Below are 20,194 nucleotides of genomic sequence, written 5' to 3'. Positions count from 1 at the left end.
TTTGATTCAAGTTACACAAAACGAAAAGTCGATTTCATGTTCTTAAACCTAGCACCAATTACATGCAAATCCTATAAGTGTCGACCCAAATAAGATAAACATATAAAAGTTTTCTGTAAAGCAAATTTAATCGAACAAACTCACATAAGCAACTTAGAATCACAATTATAGAATTCGAAAACTTTATTTAAACATAGAAATTGGGCTTAAACTTTGCCCTAAACGTTAGGTTAACTAGAAACAAGTTCATACGAAATCAAACAAGGAAACCAAAAAGGTTACAAGGAAAAGGAACGAATTACACCGTGAGTGGAGATGGAGATGGAGAGCTAGATGGTTGGATCTTGAATCTTGGAAGCAAGCCTTCAAGGTATCCGATGGAGGGTATGATCTTCACGGCTCCTTCTTCTTCTTCCTCTCCTTGCTTGAAAACGCAGAACTTTGCAACTAGAGAATGGAGAAGGAAAATGGAAAGGAAATGGAGAGACAAAGAAGATGAAATGGATGAAGAAATTGGTAGGGAAAATGGAAAGGAAAATGGAAAGGAAATGGAGAGACAAAGAAGATGGAATGGATGAAGGAATGTGTGACTAAGGAAAATGGAGAGGAAATGGTGAGACAAGGAGATGAAATGGATGAAGGAATTTTGTGTTGGAAATGGTGACTAAGGAAAATGGAGAGGAAATGGTGAGACAAAGAAGATGGAATGGATGAAGGAATTGGTAGGAAATGGTGACTAAGGAAAATGGAGAGGAAATGGTGAGACAAGGAGATGGAATGGATGAAGGAAATGTTTTAGAATGAGAGGAGAAGGTGTTTATATAGGGAAGAAAAAGAAGAGTGAAATGATGAGTGGAAGAAAAATAATGAAAGTGGAGTATGAAAGTGATTTGTAAAATATGGAAAAGAAAGAGAAATGATGAAATGAAAGCAAAGCATGAAGGTGCAACAACATGGAAGTGATGATGATCTATTAAAGAGATTGTAGAAAAAATATATCCAAGGAAAAAGAGAAAAGCATCTAGCTTTCTTCATGTGGGTGGGAAACATGAATATGTGGTGTTGAGCTGTTTTCAGGTCAGTTTCTTCCCCTTTATTCCTTCAATTATTTCTCCAACAAGACTTCATTATATGCCTTCGACTTCTTCATATGAAATGTTCCACTATGAGTGTAGATCATCCTGACAAATTTTCAGAGCTTCAATCCATGTGGTTGGGCCGAAAATGCTACTGGACCTCTTACAGGTCCAGTTTTCCGGTTTTGCTTCTGTAGAAAATTGGGCTGATTGTTTGAAGGCCTTCCACTCATATTTTTCTCTGGAACTCTTCATAAGAAATGATCCTTTGGGTGTCTAGAATGGATCTGGAAGGTTTCAGCTCATTTGAAGTTCATTTGGTCAGGCGGCCGCTCCTTCTTCTTTGCTTGGCTTGGTTTCTCCTAGCCGGAGTAGGAATATGTGTAAAATTGATCTTTTAGTACATTTCCATTTTTCTCCATCATTTCCAGGTAATTATGGACCTAACGCTCATTTCACCTTCATTTAATCCAATGTACCTAAAAATAGAAATTGAATTAAAAATCGATTCAGTTAAGGAATTAACTAAGCAAAATGTGAGGAATTAACTATTAAAATACCGCATTAAAATGCTCCTATCATCAGCTGCCACTTCTTATTTTTAATCTGCCACCGCCCCCCAGCTAGGAAAACCTTGTTCCTCCACCTTTTGCTCATCGAGGTAGGCATGTCGGTAACTAGTGGCTCGAAATCCCTAGCGGCGAAGGTAACCGTACCCGCACAAGACTGCTTCCTTGAGTACAGTACCCGGTGTACCGCGCGGAACTCGTTTACGGAAGGCCACCCTTGTTGGCACAAGTCCCACATAGCCATCATACTGTATATCTGGCGAACAGCATTCGGGGTCAGCTGCCCCAGTGACAGGTTCAGCATCCGCAGCAGATACTGTAGGCACCGGGGCAACGGTAGCGATAAGCCTTGGTGGAATTGATTCTCGTGCAGCGCCACCCACCCCGAGGCAGGATTTGCGGCCATCTCTCCATCCCTAAGAGGCCTAACCTCCACCGCGTCCGATATCCCCCACTTCAGTCCCATGTCGATGATCTCCTTCATCGTCATACTTCTCGCGGGTTCGTCGCATACGGTCCCGTCCGCAAGTGTGTACCTCGGCTTCGGAATGCCCTCGGGAATGGCCACTGTGACTACCGGGGCCTCCGCGGATCCACCCTCGCTCTCACCCTCGTCGGACTCCTCACTACTCTCCGAGAACACCCCAGTTTTAGACCCCGTGTTCTCTGCTAATTGATCTACCCGGGCTAAGTACCGGTCGATATCTACCTCAGCTTGCCTGGCAGAAGACTGGTACGACGATCCCGTATCCCCACCCCTGGCTTCTGATTCCATCCTAACTACGGTACCGGGGACCTCAAATCTTGCTATATCTGGAACCAGAAGCACAAGGGTTAGCCTAGCCAAAACCCAGAAATTCAAGCCAAAACCCAGAAACTTCAAGCAAAAAACCCAGAAACTTCAAGCCAAAACCCAGAAATTCAAACCAAAACCACTTCGAAGCACGGATTACCCCCCCCCCCCCCCACTTCAAAGAAAAACCCAGAAAATGAAACAAACCTAAAAAATCTAAAGCAAAAAGACAACGACACTAGCATTGTTCGTTTCTATCTTTATGCAAACAGGAGGAACAAAAACACAAACTGCCATGGCGGAAAACAGAAACAGTAGACCTAGCAAATAAATAAGTAAAATCGCACAAACAGAGCGAGAGATCTAACCTTTTCTTCGGCAGACGGTCTATCTATCACTCCACAGGCACGCACACTTCTCCCTTGGCTCTCCCTTTCTCCTCGCTGCAAATCTTCCAAGTCTTCTGAGTTTCTTTTTCATGAAAGTGAGGGAAAACAGTCGATTTCCCTCTTAAATTCAGTCTCCAATGCATCAGCGCCGTCGAAACCGAAAAGCCCTCAGCCATAGGATCGCTACACGTGTCCCACGCATTCCCCCATTTCTTGAAGCCTTGGAAGGTGAAGGGACGGCCATATTTATTGCACAACCCAGTCTGCCCCACGTGGCCGACATGCACCGCCTACCCCATCGGGTATCAGAGCCAAGCCCTCTCTTTGCCCCATTGGGTACCGGAGGCTCAAAATGTCTACCCCATCGGGTACCGGAGGCTCATATTTTCTACCCCATAGGGTATCAGAGCCCAGCCTTCTCTTTGTCCCATTGGGTACCGGAGGCTCAAAATGTCTACCCCATCGGGTACCGGAGGCTCATATTTTCTACCCCATAGGGTATCAGAGCCAAGCCCTCTCTTTGCCCCATTGGGTACCGGAGGCTCAAAATATCTACCCCATCGGGTACCGGAGGCTCATATTTTCTACCCCATAGGGTATCAGAGCCCAGCCCTCTCTTTGCCCCATTGGGTACCGGAGGCTCAAAATCTCTACCCCATCGGGTACCGGATGCTCATATTTTCTACCCCACAGGGTATCAGAGCCAAGCCCACTCTTTGCCCCATTGGGTACCGGAGGCTCAAAATATCTACCCCATCGGGTACCGGAGGCTCATATTTTCTACCCCATAGGGTATCAGAGCCCAGCCTTCTCTTTGCCCCATTGGGTACCAGAGGCTCAAAATGTCTACCCCATCGGGTACCGGAGGCTCATATTTTCTACCCCATAGGGTATCAGAGCCAAGCCCTCTCTTTGCCCCATTGGGTACCGGAGGCTCAAAATATCTACCCCATCGGGTACCGGATGCTCATATTTTCTACCCCATAGGGTATCAGAGCCCAGCCCTCTCTTTTCCCTATTGGGTACCGGAGGCTCAAAATGTCTACCCCATCGGGTACCGGAGGCTCATATTTTCTACCCCATAGGGTATCAGAGCCAAACCCTCTCTTTGCCCCATTGGGTACCGGAGGCTCAAAATATCTTCCCCATCGGGTACCGGAGGCTCATATTTTCTACCCAATAGGGTATCAAAGCCCAGCCCTCTCTTTGCCCCATTGGGTACCGGAGGCTCAAAATCTCTACCCCATCGGGTACCGGAGGCTCATATTTTCTACCCTATAGGGTATCAGAGTCAAGCCCTCTCTTTGCCCCATTGGGTACCGGAGGCTCAAATTCTCCACCCCATCCAGTCCCAGGGACCCAACCTCATCTTGTCCCAGGGAGGTGGCTTACCTACAGCGTAGCCCGCTCAAGATTTCTCTTCTGAGGGAACTTGGGGGACTACCTATAGGCACACTAGTGCCAAACCTTGAGACTAAATAATAATAATAAGTCCCCACCCAAGAAATATCTTGAACGGGAACTTGGGGGACTTGTACATACTGGGAAGTCTCAACTAAGTTTAGCACTAGCCTCTGAGCCCCATCGGTACTCCCAGGTACTACGCCATGGGCCGAGTTCACAACCTACCATGGCGGGCATCACATGGGATGCCACCCTGGGCACCCAGGGCCCGGGGCAAGGCCATATCAGCCCATCTATTTACACAACAAGAAGGCTGATATGACATCAGAAGAACAACCTGTGTCCCACATCGAGGATATGGGAGACCCCTTTCCCATTCTTGAGTATAAAGACATTAGCACAACCACCTTTTACTAGTAATAACTCCTTTATCCACAATTTACTCTATACACCTCTATTAGTTTCTCACTCAGGCATCGGAGAGGCATAAACCGTCCGGTACGGTTTATCCCTCTAACGTTGTGTCCTTGATACAGGATTTAGGAGTTGGATTGGTGCCCCAGACGGTATAGCATTCTGTGTGAGGTACCCGGAGAAAGCCACCAGAAACAGGTATGATTTAGGCCCTCAGGAATTTTACCAGAGTGAAAGGCACCAGACACAATAGCAAAGACATCGTTAGCAACAAGACTCTAGTGCTTCTGATAAAAACTAGTAGGAAACCCATCAAAACCAGGCGCTTTGAGTCCTCCAATACTAAACAAGGCCTTTTTTACTTCATCAGGGGTCACACAATTACCCATGAGTTGCAACTCCAAAGAATCAATGCATGGAAAGAGCATAGGAATGTGAAATCTCATATCATCCCAGTTCGGAACAGAGAAGTGATTTTTGAAAAAATCAACAGCAATTGATTTCATAGAAATAGGGTCAACACATTCATTACGTCCACTTGAAAGCTATACTAGCATTCCTTCATCTATAAAAGGAATGCCTCCTCCCACAACTCAACACATTCATTACATCTCTTGTAATCTTGTTAGGCCGCAAGGCTCGACATACTAGTATAGCTTTCAAGTGGACGTAGTCTCCCGCTCATGCGGAGGCGAACCACTATACATCTTGTGTCACTCTCTCTCTCTCTCTCTCTAAAGCTAACTAGAGTCCCCTCGGATTCTAACGTTAACATTGGCGCCGTCTGTGGGAAGCCGACACGCAAAGGCTTCGTCACCTACCACGAACTTCGACCCGAAAGTATCGAGTCAACGCTCATTCAACATCAAATAGGGGTCGGTCAACGCCCGGCGGAAGCGGTCAACGCCCAACATGGTCGGTCAACGCCCGGCGGAAGCGGTCAACGCCCAACATGGCTGGTCAACGCCCGGCGGAAGCGGTCAACGCCCATCAGGGCCGGTCAACGTTTGGTCAACGCTGACCAAGGTTAGTCAACGCTGAACCTTAAAAAAAAAAAAAAAAAAAAACTGGGCGGCAAAAATTTCTCTGGGCACCCAGACATTTTTTCTGGACACCCATCTTCTTCTTCGCTGGGTTCTCCTTCCTCCGCTAGCCAGTTCCGCGTAGCCCTGCTCCGCTGAACTTGGAGCTCCGCTCCGCCGAAATCAAAGTGCCGCTCCGCCGGACTTCGAACTCGGTCCGCTGCAGACGCAGCTCCGCCCCGCTACGGAAAACCTCCGCTGAGCAGCACCTCCCTGAGCATCAGGCCTCCGCTGAGCTTCGAGCTCCGCCGAACTCAAAACCTCCGCCGAACACGCTCAACTTAGAGCACACTTCACTCATCGCCCACTCTTCGGCGACCACTGCAGTTCCAGTTGATCAAAATGAACTTTGAGGTCTTCGCAATTGATTGATCGGCCCTCAATTACCTACGCAAATATCCAGTCCAAAGATAAGCTCCCCTTAGCTCTGACTGGTTTCTTATTGGTTTATATGCATAAGTCACCACGTGCTATGGTATAACTTGAGCACCTAACACACGTGCCCACCCCTACAAGCATGCATCTCACCTTGGCATGCATAGCTACGTACATAACCTACACAATGTCCGCTAGCCACATTGTTTGCTTAGTTACTTGCTTACACATATGTTTAATTGCTTGCTGACAGGTGGTGTATATAGCCATCTCTACTCCACATATATACATTCATCAATTCTATAATCTCAAATACCTAATCAACTTCATGATATATGTGTGCCCCCACCGCCCAGGAGCCATTGAAATCTCATGCTTCTGACCATATCAATTGTGGGCACCAACTTATATACACATATGTTTAGCCTATTGCATGATTCTGTCAAGATAATTTTTGTCGCTTCGGCCATATACATTTACATGTAAATGCTGCCATCACGGCCATGTTTCAATTACCATCACATATAATAAGAGTTTGTATATTTCCTGCAAATTCAACATTCAAAATAGATATGTATGTATGCAAGTTATTTGTCATCAATTATGAATTTGTGTATACACTTTGCTTACAATTTTATCAAAAGTACATATGCAAATTATCTATATTGATTTTACAAATCCACATATTAATCATCTATTTTGGCTTAAGGAAATTCAACTATTTCTTTCAAGCATTCGACCGCAACTACGATTCGACGGACATTATCGGAGTACTTTATCCGCCACAAACAATGAACCTCAAATCGGCATAAGATAAGTGCCTTCCTCTTATCTTTACGCTCTTACAATTTGAGCTACCGCCGATGCCATGACTATACATGTCTCTATAACCCTTAAGCATGCCTATAAAATGTTATTAGCAACTTTACTACAAGTACATGCTACACACATACATGCTTAAATTCAATTACTTGTGACATGCATCTAGAAGCTTGTAACACTTATGACTTAATTAAACATGCTCGGATAAATGACTTGTTCGGGTTTCGACTCGCTTGGGTATCGAGTATGGCCACGACTTGCGCTTGGGCCACGCCTCGCATGCTCGCACAACGCCTACACACTCAACTACACCCAACTTGCTCGAACAACCCAACTTGCTCGATCATGTCCAACATGCTTTACTTAAGCCCCAAGTTCACAAACGCTTCATACGATGTCACCGGGACTACTCCCACAAATTTATATGGACACCCATTACACTTGCCACTATCTATTGTGCGTGTTATATGGCCATAAGATCCACATATACAACTACCAATATTTTACATGTTCATACACATTAATGGAATATTGAGTTTTTCTACCATTTGGTATTCGCTACAAATCGAATTCTTTTCGCATTCCATTAATACGAGCGATAACCAATACAACAAGCATTCTACATATGCGCGTTTTTTTCATTGTGTAGGTTAAAAGAGTCCCTTCTTGCTTACGGAGCTCGGGGACTTGTAGGGGCTCCGTACCGCCCGGTTTCTTATGCTTGGTGACATCATGTGTATAACTCCCCAACCAAGAAGCTCCTCTTGCTTGCGGACTTCGGGGACTTGTAGATACCTCTACTAGCATGACTAGTTTGCTATCTCACCAAGCATAATTAACACCCACTTTGGGACATCCACGAGACATGGTGAGGCCCAACCGAGACATGCATCGTGTAGCCCTATGTTCAGGCTACGCGGCGGTATCCGGAAGTCGCAAATCCGCCACCGAGAAGCCACCTTTCCGCCCTTGCCAAGATGCCCCCATAACATAGCTTTCTACATGTTAAATAGACTAGAATAGTAACTTTACTTGTCCCACATCGAAAACAATGTAAAGGAGAAGCATTCCTTCATCTATAAAAGGAATGCCTCCTCCCACAACTCAACACATTCATTACATCTCTTGTAATCTTGTTAGGCCGCAAGGCTCGACATACTAGTATAGCTTTCAAGTGGACGTAGTCTCCCGCTCATGCGGAGGCGAACCACTATACATCTTGTGTCACTCTCTCTCTCTCTCTCTCTCTCTAAAGCTAACTAGAGTCCCCTCGGATTCTAACGTTAACACAAGTTATCAATAGATTGATCACGAGTATCATCCCTGTTAGCTACATGAGAGTCATGTTTGGGGTTGTCAGAGGAATCCTGACCATTGTTGCTAGAAATCACCTGTAAACCAGTCTCAGCTAGTAGTATTATCCAAGATGTCATTCTCAGGGGGACAATGACCAAAAGTAGCTGAGCTATTGGGAACAGGTGGGTTAGGAGGAATATTGTTAACAAGGGAGGCAAGACCAGGGAAGGGAACTTTGAAATCACTAGAGTTGGTAGTAGGAACTTTCCTTGTCTTGCTTGTAGAAGCGGTACGGTAGAGCAGTTATGTCCCCCACTGGTTTTGTGGTGACCCGAAAGGGGAGTCCCACAACGCCGCGACCCCGAGGCAATAAAAAACCGACATGTCACGAATAACATCCCGATAACTCATCAACCAGAAATCGCAAGGCCTTTTGGGTTTAGATTGTTGGTCTACAAAACACTTTCTTGGAAACATCATTCTAGCAACCAAACAGCACAATTTCAAAAGCGGAATTTAAAGTGGGCTAAAGGATTTGGGATTACAATCGAAGCCCAATTTGCAAAAAAAAAAAAACAACAAATCACTAAGTAAATACAGGTATGAGAGACGCGCCCCAGGGTTGCGAGTCTCTCGAAATTTTGTAAATAAGCGAATAGGAAACAAATAAAAAGTAAATAAATAAATGACTTCAAAGTCCGATTAAGGACCAAAACCTTTTTTTAATAAAGTTAAAGAGAAATGCGCCAAGCCTGGCCATGTGCCTCCCCTGGAGGCTTCCTGACCACATGCTCGAAACTTGCACACTATTGTAGGGGTGAGCTTTCATCCTCGTATGCTCAGCAGGGGCCGACCCAACCATGCTAGGTTTGAAAGATAATATACTTGAAAATATTTACTACATAATATTGTGCAAGTTTATGGGAAAATACTTTAAAAAGAGGCAACCACAAACATTTATTTTCTTTTATAAAACATATGCAATATGCTTCATACAACTTGGAGCTCCGAGATACTTACCTGCAGGCTAAAATAAAACAAATCAGTGACCAACCCGGTTCGTCATCCTTCGAGAACCGGCCAACTACTCTGTATTCCTAGTGACTACAAGTAGCGAAAGTGTCCATTTCCTAGCCCTGAGTCTCCTATGACTGGTTCACTGTCTGTACTCACCCTTCCTCGACAAACATAGGAGCACGGCCCCTTCCGGAGGTTCACGGTTATCGACACCATGTGATCCCTAGGAATCTACGCGTCTAGGTCCCGTTCACTTTCAGGTCACAAGTACAAACATATAATGGGGTACAGTATCTCAACATACAAGTCTACCATCGGTTTTCACAATTAGCATATATCAGTTATGGAAACATAGATATCACGAGGCATCGACTAATGAACAACCAAAAATGTATTTAAAGGCAACATACTATTTTACTAGTGCATTCCACACATAGAAAAGCCTTTAACAAGGAAGGGACAGCTCACCCTACCTGGATATGGAGTGCTTGTCCACATTCGGGTTCGTTCCTGACTTTCGATCATTTGTCCAAATCCATGTGCACACGCTCGAGTCCTTTGAAATAAAATTAAATCAATGAGTACATTGACTACCCTATAACTCAATTAACCTTGCAACCAAAGCATTTATTTAACTTCTTTGAAGTCCATCGAATTTTCCTTTAGTCGTTAAAACCTATTATCCATTCCCAAATAATCCAAATGATGTAGCATTTGAATCATTTAGGATATGGTGATTATACTTAGCACTTTTGACCCAAAAATTGTTTAGCATTACTACTATAAGAAAACCAATGACGATTATCATTCCCGAACGATTCACTTAATGTAGTAACGCTCATTCGGTATATGGTGATCACACTTCTTTCCATGTTGAAGTTTCGGTCAACAGTTTGACCTCATTTCATTTAGCTTTTAAACCTTAAGCAAATTAAATAACAACAACCACCATTCCCAAATAATTTCATTTTGCGGTAAATCCGGGATATGATAGGTTTAGAATATTTCTATTCACGGACCTTAAATTGAACATCCCACATAATAATTCACTTATCAAAATCCGGTCCATTCTTATTTACCACTTTTCTCATGCATTTGACCAAACCACCGATTCCATTCTTATTTTACATTTCGATGTGGATAACAAATTCGTCCTTTTAATTCTGAAGATAATTCTCCTCTATTCAATAAGCCGATTCATACTTAATCATGCCAAGTTTCCAACATAACTGTTAATTCACAAAATCCTTTAATCACTCAAGTACCACAACCAAATTTATATCACGCATACTAAATAAAACCATAACTTTGATGATCAGTACAAACAGTACACGGCCAAACAGATTCCAAAATACTCAGTCCCTTTCCATTCTTCTTTTCCAAACATGGATTCGATTCAAGCCAGCTGCATTCCCACTAACAGTCACTCGAATTCCTGGCAAGCAGGACAAGTTTAATAATCCAATTCTTAACCAAATTCATATCCAACACAGAGTTCCTAACCCTTACCTCAATCCATTTTCAATGGAAACTGACCCAACAGTTCTTCTTCTCCAAATCTTCAAACTCCCATATTCCAAAGCTCAGGATTTCCAAAATCTCTCAAAGCATAGAATTCCTCAAACCTCATACAAGCCAATTTAAACAACATAAATTAGAGCTCTTGGGTCTAAATCAAATTGGGGGCTTCAACCGAGAATAAGATGACGTAAATTACCTAACAGAGACGATCCAGCGACCGTGAGCGGCGGAGCTACAATGGTCGACGCGCCAGCGGCAGCACGTGCAGCTGCTCTAGTCAGAAAATGAGGTCGGGTGTTTGGGCTATTGGAAAACGTGAGACGCTGATTCCAACCATGGAGGTGGTTTAGCTCGATTCGCGCTGGAGATTAGAGAACGAAGGCATGTAGAGCCTCGAGTTCCAGCGAGCTTGCATGGCGTTTTCCGGTGGTCAGAGTTTGAGGCTATGGTTTGGGTTTTTCTCTCTAGGGCTTGGTGCTTTAATTTCTGGTAGTGATGGTGTGAATCAGCAACTGGAGATCAGAGGAGTAAGGATGGCAGTGGTGTCGCAGGTTTGGTGGTCGCGTGTGGAGGCTAGAGTAGATGCATGGAGGTGCTGGGCTCGGGTTTTGGTCTGATTTGGGTGCTGGTTCGAAGGGTGGAGGCAGTGTTAGGAGGTAGTGGCCGGAACCGGTGGTTGCAGAGGGAAGAAGAGAGAGTGTGCGAGAAAGAGAGGTCGGAGAGAGAGAGAGGACGCGGCCGAGAGTAAGGGAGAGAGTGTTTTTGGGATTTTAAGGTTTCCACTTTCCTATTTATACCCATGTCCGTGAAATACCCATTTTACCCTTGCGATTACGGAACTCTCCTAGCTAATTGCGTTCGGTTTTTGGGCTCGTAACATTTCTTTTATTCGTTTTTGGTCGAAAACTTTCTAAGTTGTTTCTCAACTTCGTCCTAGGCCCAAAACAAAGGACTCTGGCCCAAACTTAAATTATGAGGCCCAAATCGTGATCTTGATACCAAAATAATTTCCAAAAATCAATTCCTTTACTTAAATCACCCTGTGTAAACCTCATTGGCGAAAAATTACCTTAAAAAATTAAACAAAAATTTTCGGGGGCTCACAGATTTTACCATTAGTAATGTCCTTGAGGGGCTTCTTTTTTTATTTCACGACTTTATGCTGAGTAGTAGAAATAGGTTCTAGTTCAAAAACAGGTAGCTCTTCTACATATTCAACAGCAATAGAGTCACGAGTCTGCATCTTTCTCTGAACTTGCTTCCGCATAGTCACAATTTTTGGATCACTGGTTTTAGCATTTATAGACGTTGCAGCCACAGGAGAGCTTTGGTTATTATTAGTAACATTAGCTTCATCATCCCCAATCTCATCTTGCAACAAGGAAAACGAGAACTAGAAGTATTGTGCATTTTACCATTGTTTCTAGGTTGATTACCATGCTTCTTACTCTTATAAGACATGAGCATCCAAGGACCATGACCACCATTGTAGGACTGAGTAGCAGGAGGTGTAGGCTCAGGGATTGAATCGTTAGGAGTGCTAGTATCCATGTCAGTACCATCAGAGTCAGAAAGGGATTTTCTCACAGCCTCCCCTTGGCTAGTTGTATTGCCAGAAGTTTCAGGAGGGGAGTATTGTTTGTTGGAGCGAGATGTGGATATGAAGCTTTGGGATGGCCATAGCAACCATAGTTGAAACATATCATTGATATACCTTCATACACAACATTGTAAGCTATACCTTCAACTTCAACAAAAGGCAAAAGTGGTTTTTGTAAATCAATTTCAATACAAAGTCTGCCAAATTTGCCACGAGCCTGACTCAGAGTGAGTTTATCCATTTTAACAACAATACCCAGCATCTTCCCAATTCTCATCATAGTAAAGTCCTTATAATATTGGAAAGGAAGCCCCATAATACGAACCCACATAGCCTATGAGTTATCTTATCCACAAAAGGGTTGAAATCAGGCTTACATTGTTGCACAACAAGCGTTTGGCCAGCTATAATCCAAGGCCCTCCACAGAGCGCAATATTCATGTCAACCACAAGCTGGCACTTGACCACAAAGCAGTCATTAGGTAGGTCGATTAGCTGCCATGGGCCCTGCAACTTCCATTTCCTTGTTAAACTATCAGCCATAAACTTCATAACATTTGTGGAATTAGGCTTACCCATAAGCTTGATGATTACTGCACAGCGCCACTTGAGGTCAAGTTTATCATTCACTCGCTTAGAGAACGAAACATTTGGTAAAATTTTTCCGTGAGAGTAGATGTAATCATCGTTTGTCATCTCAAAATCCTCAAAGGCCGCATTACCATAGTGGCTCAGGGGAGGTAATAGCTTCGTAGCGTAGCTCTGTGATTCCTTGGTGCCTCGAGGCAAGGGCTATTCCGGTTCCGTCGAGGTAATTTATCGCAGAGCTAATCGTTCATCCAAATTCATTTGTGGTGATACACTGGACTCAAAACCTCTCCGCCACTCCCCATTGGGAGGGCAGAGAAGGTGAAGATCTGGTAGTGCTCCGTCACAGATGAAACAGCAAGAAACTTGCCGGCCAAGATGAACGGAAAGGTACAGTGGCTACAAAGAGACGTGTAAGGATTGTCTGCTGGAAAGAGGCACGTGAGGTTTGGTGGTCAGGAAATAACTTTTATTGCTTCTTAGTTCTTACCCATCGGCTACAAATATATTGGTACGGTCCTTCCTCATCTGGAGAGCTTACTGCCAAAATTGCTTTTGAATTTATTAGAGAAAGTGTGTGGTCAAAATTTATTCTGCTGATAATGTCGTTGCTAGGGTACATTATGCGTGGTGGGTATAATGGTTGTTTTTCGAGATTATCAAGGTCATATTCAAGGTGTTTTTGCTTCTAATTTGACATCTGAGCTCGGTTGTGACAGAGGTAATGGTGGTAATTAAAACAAACTATTTTGGGTGAGAGATTGGAAACATGTTTGGCTTAGATTTGATTCTTCTCTTATTCTTTAATCTATACCTTCTTCTGTCTCTTTCTTTGGTGCCTTGGTAACTTCGGGACTAATTAAATAATTATCTATTCATATTCCTAAATGTATTTCCATCTCATATATATTGTGAAGGAAATTATGTTGTGGATGCATCAACTAACTATGGTACATCTTCTACTTATTTTGTCTGGTGAATTATAACTCTTCATTTCATTGCTTGAAATTGTAATGAAAACCGCTTGAGTATTCCGGAATTTAGATTTCGTTATATATTTTATAGGGTTTTTGTCCATTAACCATAAGACTCTAATAAGGTCTTTCCTAATACTCAATTAAGTTTTTTATTTTTGAGACTATTTTACCATTACTCATTTGTTACATACATACATATATACATATATATATATATATATATATATATAAAGAGAGAGAGAGAAGCCATAAGAGACTTCGCCGGAGTCCCGTCACCAGCCGTGGGACTCCGGTCACAATCCAACGATCTCCGAATTCCAATCATCGGCTGTCGAAATCAGGTCGCCTGCTACCGCCCACCAGACTTCTCTAAAAACCTCGCCAGAGGTCCCTAAAGAGGTTGTCAGAAATCCCATAGGTCACCGAAAAAGTTTATTGCGCCCCCCAATAAATCTCTATTGAGGGGCAATAAAGGTTTATTGCCCCCCCACCTTTATTGGGGGCTATTTGGGGGCAATAGAGGTTTATGAAATCTAGCCAGAAGTCTCCAAAGAGGTTATCGGAGATCTCGTATGAGACCGGAGAGGTTTATTGCTTCCCAATAGACATTTTGATTGCCGAAATTGGAACTAATCTCCTTAAAATTAGATAAATAAAAATTTAATGAAAGACTTTTTTTTCTTTTCCTTCTGCCCCAGGAAAGAAATGTTTGATATCAATCCACCAAAGCAACAATATTATATATACTAGCAACGCAGTGGAATGATCCTCGAAACCTTGGTACGATTTTAACTTCCAATTATGCACCCAAATTGTACCATCACATGCTGACTGGGTATTGAATATGAATCACACAACTGAACTCCTTGCACCCCTTAATGGGCACTATTAGAAAGAAATATTCAATTGTGGGTCGCATTCACCCGTTTCAAGGAAAAAAAAAAAAACATTCACCTTCTGTTCCTCACTCCCAAACACCACGTAACAAGGAAGAAATATTCTTTCTTCCAAATTCACACACCAAACAAACATCTGAAAAAGCAAAACCGGCCGTCACTGAACATGCACATGAGTGTGCTAAGAGGAAAACCAAGTGTATTTGATACCTGAATAAGAGGAAGTTCACCCTGAGAGGACAAGAGCAAGGGTTCATAGGGTCCTGTATTGGATAAACCCAGATGGGTGTTTGTCCAACAGCAATTTCACCAATTCAACTAAGCTTGATAGAACTCTACACTCTTATACACTGAAAGAATCTAAAACACAAGAAACAAAATCACAAACGACTCCAAGACCTCCACTTTAAAATTATCTCTCATCTCCCAAACCGACCCAATCCGTGACGCGAGGCTCAATTTTCAGAGGCAGAAAGTTCAGACTTCGCCGGAATTTGAAAGTGAATCTTGATCGGATGTGAAGAGCGGGTCGGGAAACATGAGCATCCCCTCCACCGTGAGCATCGGAAATAGCAGATCGTAGAATGATCGAGTCGGAGTTCGCCGGCAAGGTGACGACGTCGACGGACGCGATTTCGCCTTCGCCTTCAACGACAATAACTTCTCCGACCAGTTCTCCGGATCGAGATCATGGTCGGCTCTTCGAGGAGTGATAGAAAGACAATGAGTGGCAGTGTGTAATTTTATAATTCTTCTGTGCCTAAAAATGAGTGGCCCAGTTATGTTTTTAAATTATTTTTTTCTGGCCCAAGTCTTCTACTCCAGATTTTTTTTTTTTTTTGAAACTGAATAATTTATTACTTGAGGGAATTAACCCTCCATAGAAATTAGAAAGTACATCACTAAGCATTTGAAATTCTGTTGGCCCATAATTTACAACTATATATTTTTACAAGGGCTACCCGCTACCTTATAAAGAGAACAAGGAAAAAGAGTCGAAGTACATTAATTTTCCTGATACATGCATCACCATGGTGGCCTATATATTACACTATAAGCGGCTCCATATATGTGTATATATGTACGACGAAATTATATAGATGCAGATAGTGAGGAATCTAATTCAGATGGCATTGATTAGAGACCCTGAGATCCTAAATCCCCATCTGAAGATGATGAGTCTGCTGAGGTGCTACACTTGATGACACCAGTATCCATCAATGGGCTGAACGACGAGTATGGTGAACTGATCTGCCAATTATCACTGCACTCAAACCCCATCATGGTGTTGCTCTGTGGATAACCAGCAGCTCCAACATTATTGATACACTTAATATCCGCTAGCTGCTGCTGCTGCCCATTATTGATAACTTGATGATCCAATGCTCTTACCATCATTGTCTGAGGATAGTGCTGATCCTCTACATGACCTAATATCCAACATTCCCAAGTTAGTTTATGCAAATTTATGAATAGAGAATCGAGTAATAATGAGCAATTACAAACTATATGATATATACCTTGTGTAAGTAAGGCAGTCTCATTCGACATTGTATCAACCGCCTCCAAGGAATTCCAGTTTGCATGCGCTTGCCTTAACAAGTTCTCAATATAGTTCTGCATCAGCACCACAATATTAACACAAAGATATGTATAGATATCATAACATTGGATCAAATAGTACGTCGAAACAAATAAATGATTATGCATATATTTATTTATAGATCATGAACATAATATTCATGCATACGTACCCTATTAACGTAGTTGCTTAGGTCCCGAGCAGGAAAAGTCTGCCCATTGATCACAGCCTTCATCACTTGACATATTGGAGATAAGAGGAGCTCGAAATGAGGACCCCGGAAAATGTACATTTTGTTACCCATCACGCATGTTCTTGCATGCTTCACTGTTACTTCCCACATCTTTTCTGACATTCCAACCCCTAATATCTGCAGTCAGATTAAGAATAATAAGGATAATTAAGTAGCTTTATTAAGCTAGCTATCTGCAAGAGTGTGTTAAAAGGATTATTTTACCTGTTTAAGCTTCGATCGGTCGACGACCAACATCTTCAAGAAGTCTTGAACTGTATGAATGTTGTCAGCAGCTAACTTCCTGTGAAAAGCTCCATCTTTCCCAATCTTCTCCAGCCGCCAAACTTCGTCTTCCAACATTGGTGGATGATGCTTCTTGTACACTGCATGCGCCCAAAAACATTTCTATCATTAGAGTTTTCAACCGCTAAATTCAATCGTTGAAAAAATCAGTAATGTACATGTACGTGTAATAGAATTTTAGTGGTCAAACGCATACTTTATTAATTCAAGGTGTGCAATATGTAGGAGTTTAATGTCATATTACAACAAAATTCCCAACGACAAAGAACAACTTATTCTCACAAAAAAAAATTAAAAAAAAAACAAAAACAAAAACGACAGAGAACAACTTGAACCCACTTGAACAAAGATTTGACTTGACTAAGGGGTACGTAATTAGAAAGCTACATTCAGATGGGGAATGGGAAAAGGCATAAAGGATTTATTAAATGAAGTTTTGTTCATATTCATGATAGGATTGTTTCCAATACCATTGACTCATGAAAATCCATTGACCCAAGTCATGCAGGCTACCGCATTGTATGCACAAACAAATTGTTTCAAATTAATTTGGACCATATAAGCTAATTAAGAATATTTTTCTACAATTCATACTAGTCTAGGCTGTTTTGTTGACTCAAATATAATTGAATTGATTCACTTGTCTTCTACCTTTGATACGAGGCATGAACATGAAATGTTTAGTTCAGTTTATTAATATGCAGAAATGGGAAATGCCCTTTCAAGGCCCCAGTGATTGCTCTACTTCACTTTAAGACGTACGCAGCCTGTATGACTCATTGCTCATTGTGTGAACGTGATCTTTTCTGGTATGCATGTTGACTTCAGTAAACTATAAAGGAAGGGGGGGGGGGGGGGGGGGGGGGTGTTTGTTTTGATGATCATATAAGATTCTTAAGATATTTGTGGCATTTAATTTTAACTATTGTTTTACAGAATTAGAACGAAACAATTATGTTTGCGATGACCTAGTAGAAATCAACCGGTGTTTCAATTTGACTACACATCACACCACAATTTTGATTTAGATTGGAGAAAGATTTCGAGAGATTTTTAAGCTTATAGCACGTACTGTATATATATATATATAAATTTTTTTTTTCCAGTTATTCTACAGAAAAAGGCTTTGAATTACAATATTTGACAAAGAATACTAGTTAAGGAGTTTTCAATACTATATATATGGATAACCAACATTGCTAAGCTAGCTAGCTCATGACGATAAGTTTCTTATATTTTGTTTTCTAGAGAAATCAAATATATTTGTAGATGGAGTAGCTAATAGCCTATATTAATTTGTAGCTTAGATACAGCGTATATTAACTAAGAAATCAACTAAAGGTTCAGGCTTCATGTTTAACACTTGAGGTCAACTAATTTTGGAGGAAAATTCTCATGATAATTGCACATATAGCTAGTTCATTGCTTTTATATGTATGTTAAACAACCGTGAGCAATGAAAATAGCACTTATGGACATGCATAATATACCAAATTATCAAATTCAAGGCATTAAATTTAGACATGCATTCATAAGCCCTCGTACAAGTGAAATCACATATTATATGCACCGAAATAATGAAGATGTAATACTTACACTCTCCACGATGATCTTTGACAACGAAAGCATCAGTCATGGCTTCCCGAATCCTCAGACCCTGATACCCCGTCCCAGGAGCCACCCTTGCACCAAGCCTAAACTTCCTGCTCCTGATCCAGCTCGAATTGTCTGTAAACTCAATGTCCCCGATCGTCGCACACCCATCTCTCACCGTAACATTCACGTCTCCGGTGAGCAACGGCCTCTTGCCGGTTCTCTCCTTCAAAACATTGTTGTTGAATTCCTGACTCGTCCAATTCTCCCGATCTCCACTAGGGAAGTCACCGTCCAGAACAACGATTTCTACTTTGACCGGATGTGGAAAAGAGATCGAACCCATTTGGTGGCTACCACTGATCCTGTTCTTGTCCACAAGAAGGATTTGAATTTGGTTGTTGTCTTCGTCTGATATCTTGCTTGCAGTGAAAATTGGGAGAGAGGGGCTCTTGGCAAAGACTAGATATAAGCTCGATGGCTCGAGCGCTTGGATTCTCAATGAAGGCGACCTTGTTAAAGAGCGAGAGCCCCGCCTTAGAACTTGATCAACCTCTTCACTCACCTGAAACAAACGCACGAACGTGCATTAACTAAATAGCTAGGGTTTCAAGTAATTAACGGGGATAAAAAAAAATTAAAAAAAAAAAGCATTTAAGCACAAAATAATAGTTGAAAACAGCTAGCATGTGATTAAGTACCACTCTTCTAAGCAAAGGCTCCAAGGATGAGAAAAGGTTTTGCATGGAGTTGACCATAACCACTTCTCCAATCACACTGTAAGATAGAGCAATATTCAAATCAGAACTATATATTTAGGGTTTTGCTGGGAAATCAATTATCAAAAAAGAGGAAGAACTTATGAAAGAACATTTGTACAGTAGGATTAATATACTGCTAGAGATCTAAGAAGACATACGAAGCGAAGGAAAGTCTTGGTCTCTTCCGGTTATTATCATTGAGCTGATCTTGGTCGGATTCTGAATCAGTTAAAAACCGTTTGGCGGCCATTTTCGAATCAAAATCGGATCTCAGAGAGAGAGAGAGAGATGGAGAGAAAGAGATGAGTGAGGGTTAGAGATATCGATCAGAGTTCGTAGCTTTATCCACACACAAGGTAGCTAGGGATCGATTCAATTTACAGGATGGAAAATTGACAGGCTAATTATAGTAATGGAAAGGAGAAGTTTCTTGGAATGAAAAGGGAAACAGCTAGGTAAGAGCTAGTGAGAGAGAAACCTAGCTTAGCTAGTCATGGTGACTTATATCTGACACTCGATTTTGACGTCAATTTAGTTTTTTTTTTTTTGTCTCAATTAGAACGTATATACCTCTCTGGATTTGACTCTACTTTTTGGTCAATGGATGCATTTCCCAGAAAGATCTTATATTTTATATGCACATGTAAGTAGGACCCTAAAATAGTGGGTTCAAAACTGAGACTCACCATGACACACCAACCCTTAACTATGCAAAATTAGTGGCTTGGAACTTAATTAATTTGACTACTTGCCCCATGGGAAGTTAAGACCAAGAACTGATCAATTAGATTAGCTCTTATTTATTATGGCATAATTACTAGTTATTGAGGTTAGTTAATCAATAAATACAGTTTTAATATACTATCGTCTTCTCATAAAAGTAATTCGAGTGATTTCATAG

The 20,194-nt window shown here is 42.0% G+C and overlaps 1 protein-coding gene across 1 annotated transcript; it reads right to left on the bottom strand.

The window, feature by feature from the left end:
• Positions 1 to 15,693: 15,693 nt before the first annotated feature.
• LOC112178844 (protein SAR DEFICIENT 1) lies at positions 15,694 to 19,682 on the bottom strand. Its single transcript, XM_024317089.2, has 7 exons — positions 19,452 to 19,682; positions 19,234 to 19,309; positions 18,536 to 19,097; positions 16,859 to 17,019; positions 16,574 to 16,771; positions 16,340 to 16,436; positions 15,694 to 16,249 (listed from the first exon to the last, which is right to left on the bottom strand). The coding sequence occupies exons 1-7, from the start codon at positions 19,541 to 19,543 to the stop codon at positions 15,957 to 15,959; spliced, it is 1,479 nt and encodes a 492-aa protein (XP_024172857.1). The 5' UTR covers positions 19,544 to 19,682; the 3' UTR covers positions 15,694 to 15,956.
• Between the last annotated feature and the right edge of the window lie 512 nt (positions 19,683 to 20,194).

This window comes from Rosa chinensis, chromosome 7, assembly GCF_002994745.2.
Source record: "Rosa chinensis cultivar Old Blush chromosome 7, RchiOBHm-V2, whole genome shotgun sequence".
NCBI classification, from domain to species: Eukaryota; Viridiplantae; Streptophyta; class Magnoliopsida; order Rosales; family Rosaceae; genus Rosa; species Rosa chinensis.
This window is presented reverse-complemented; position numbering and strand designations above follow the sequence as displayed.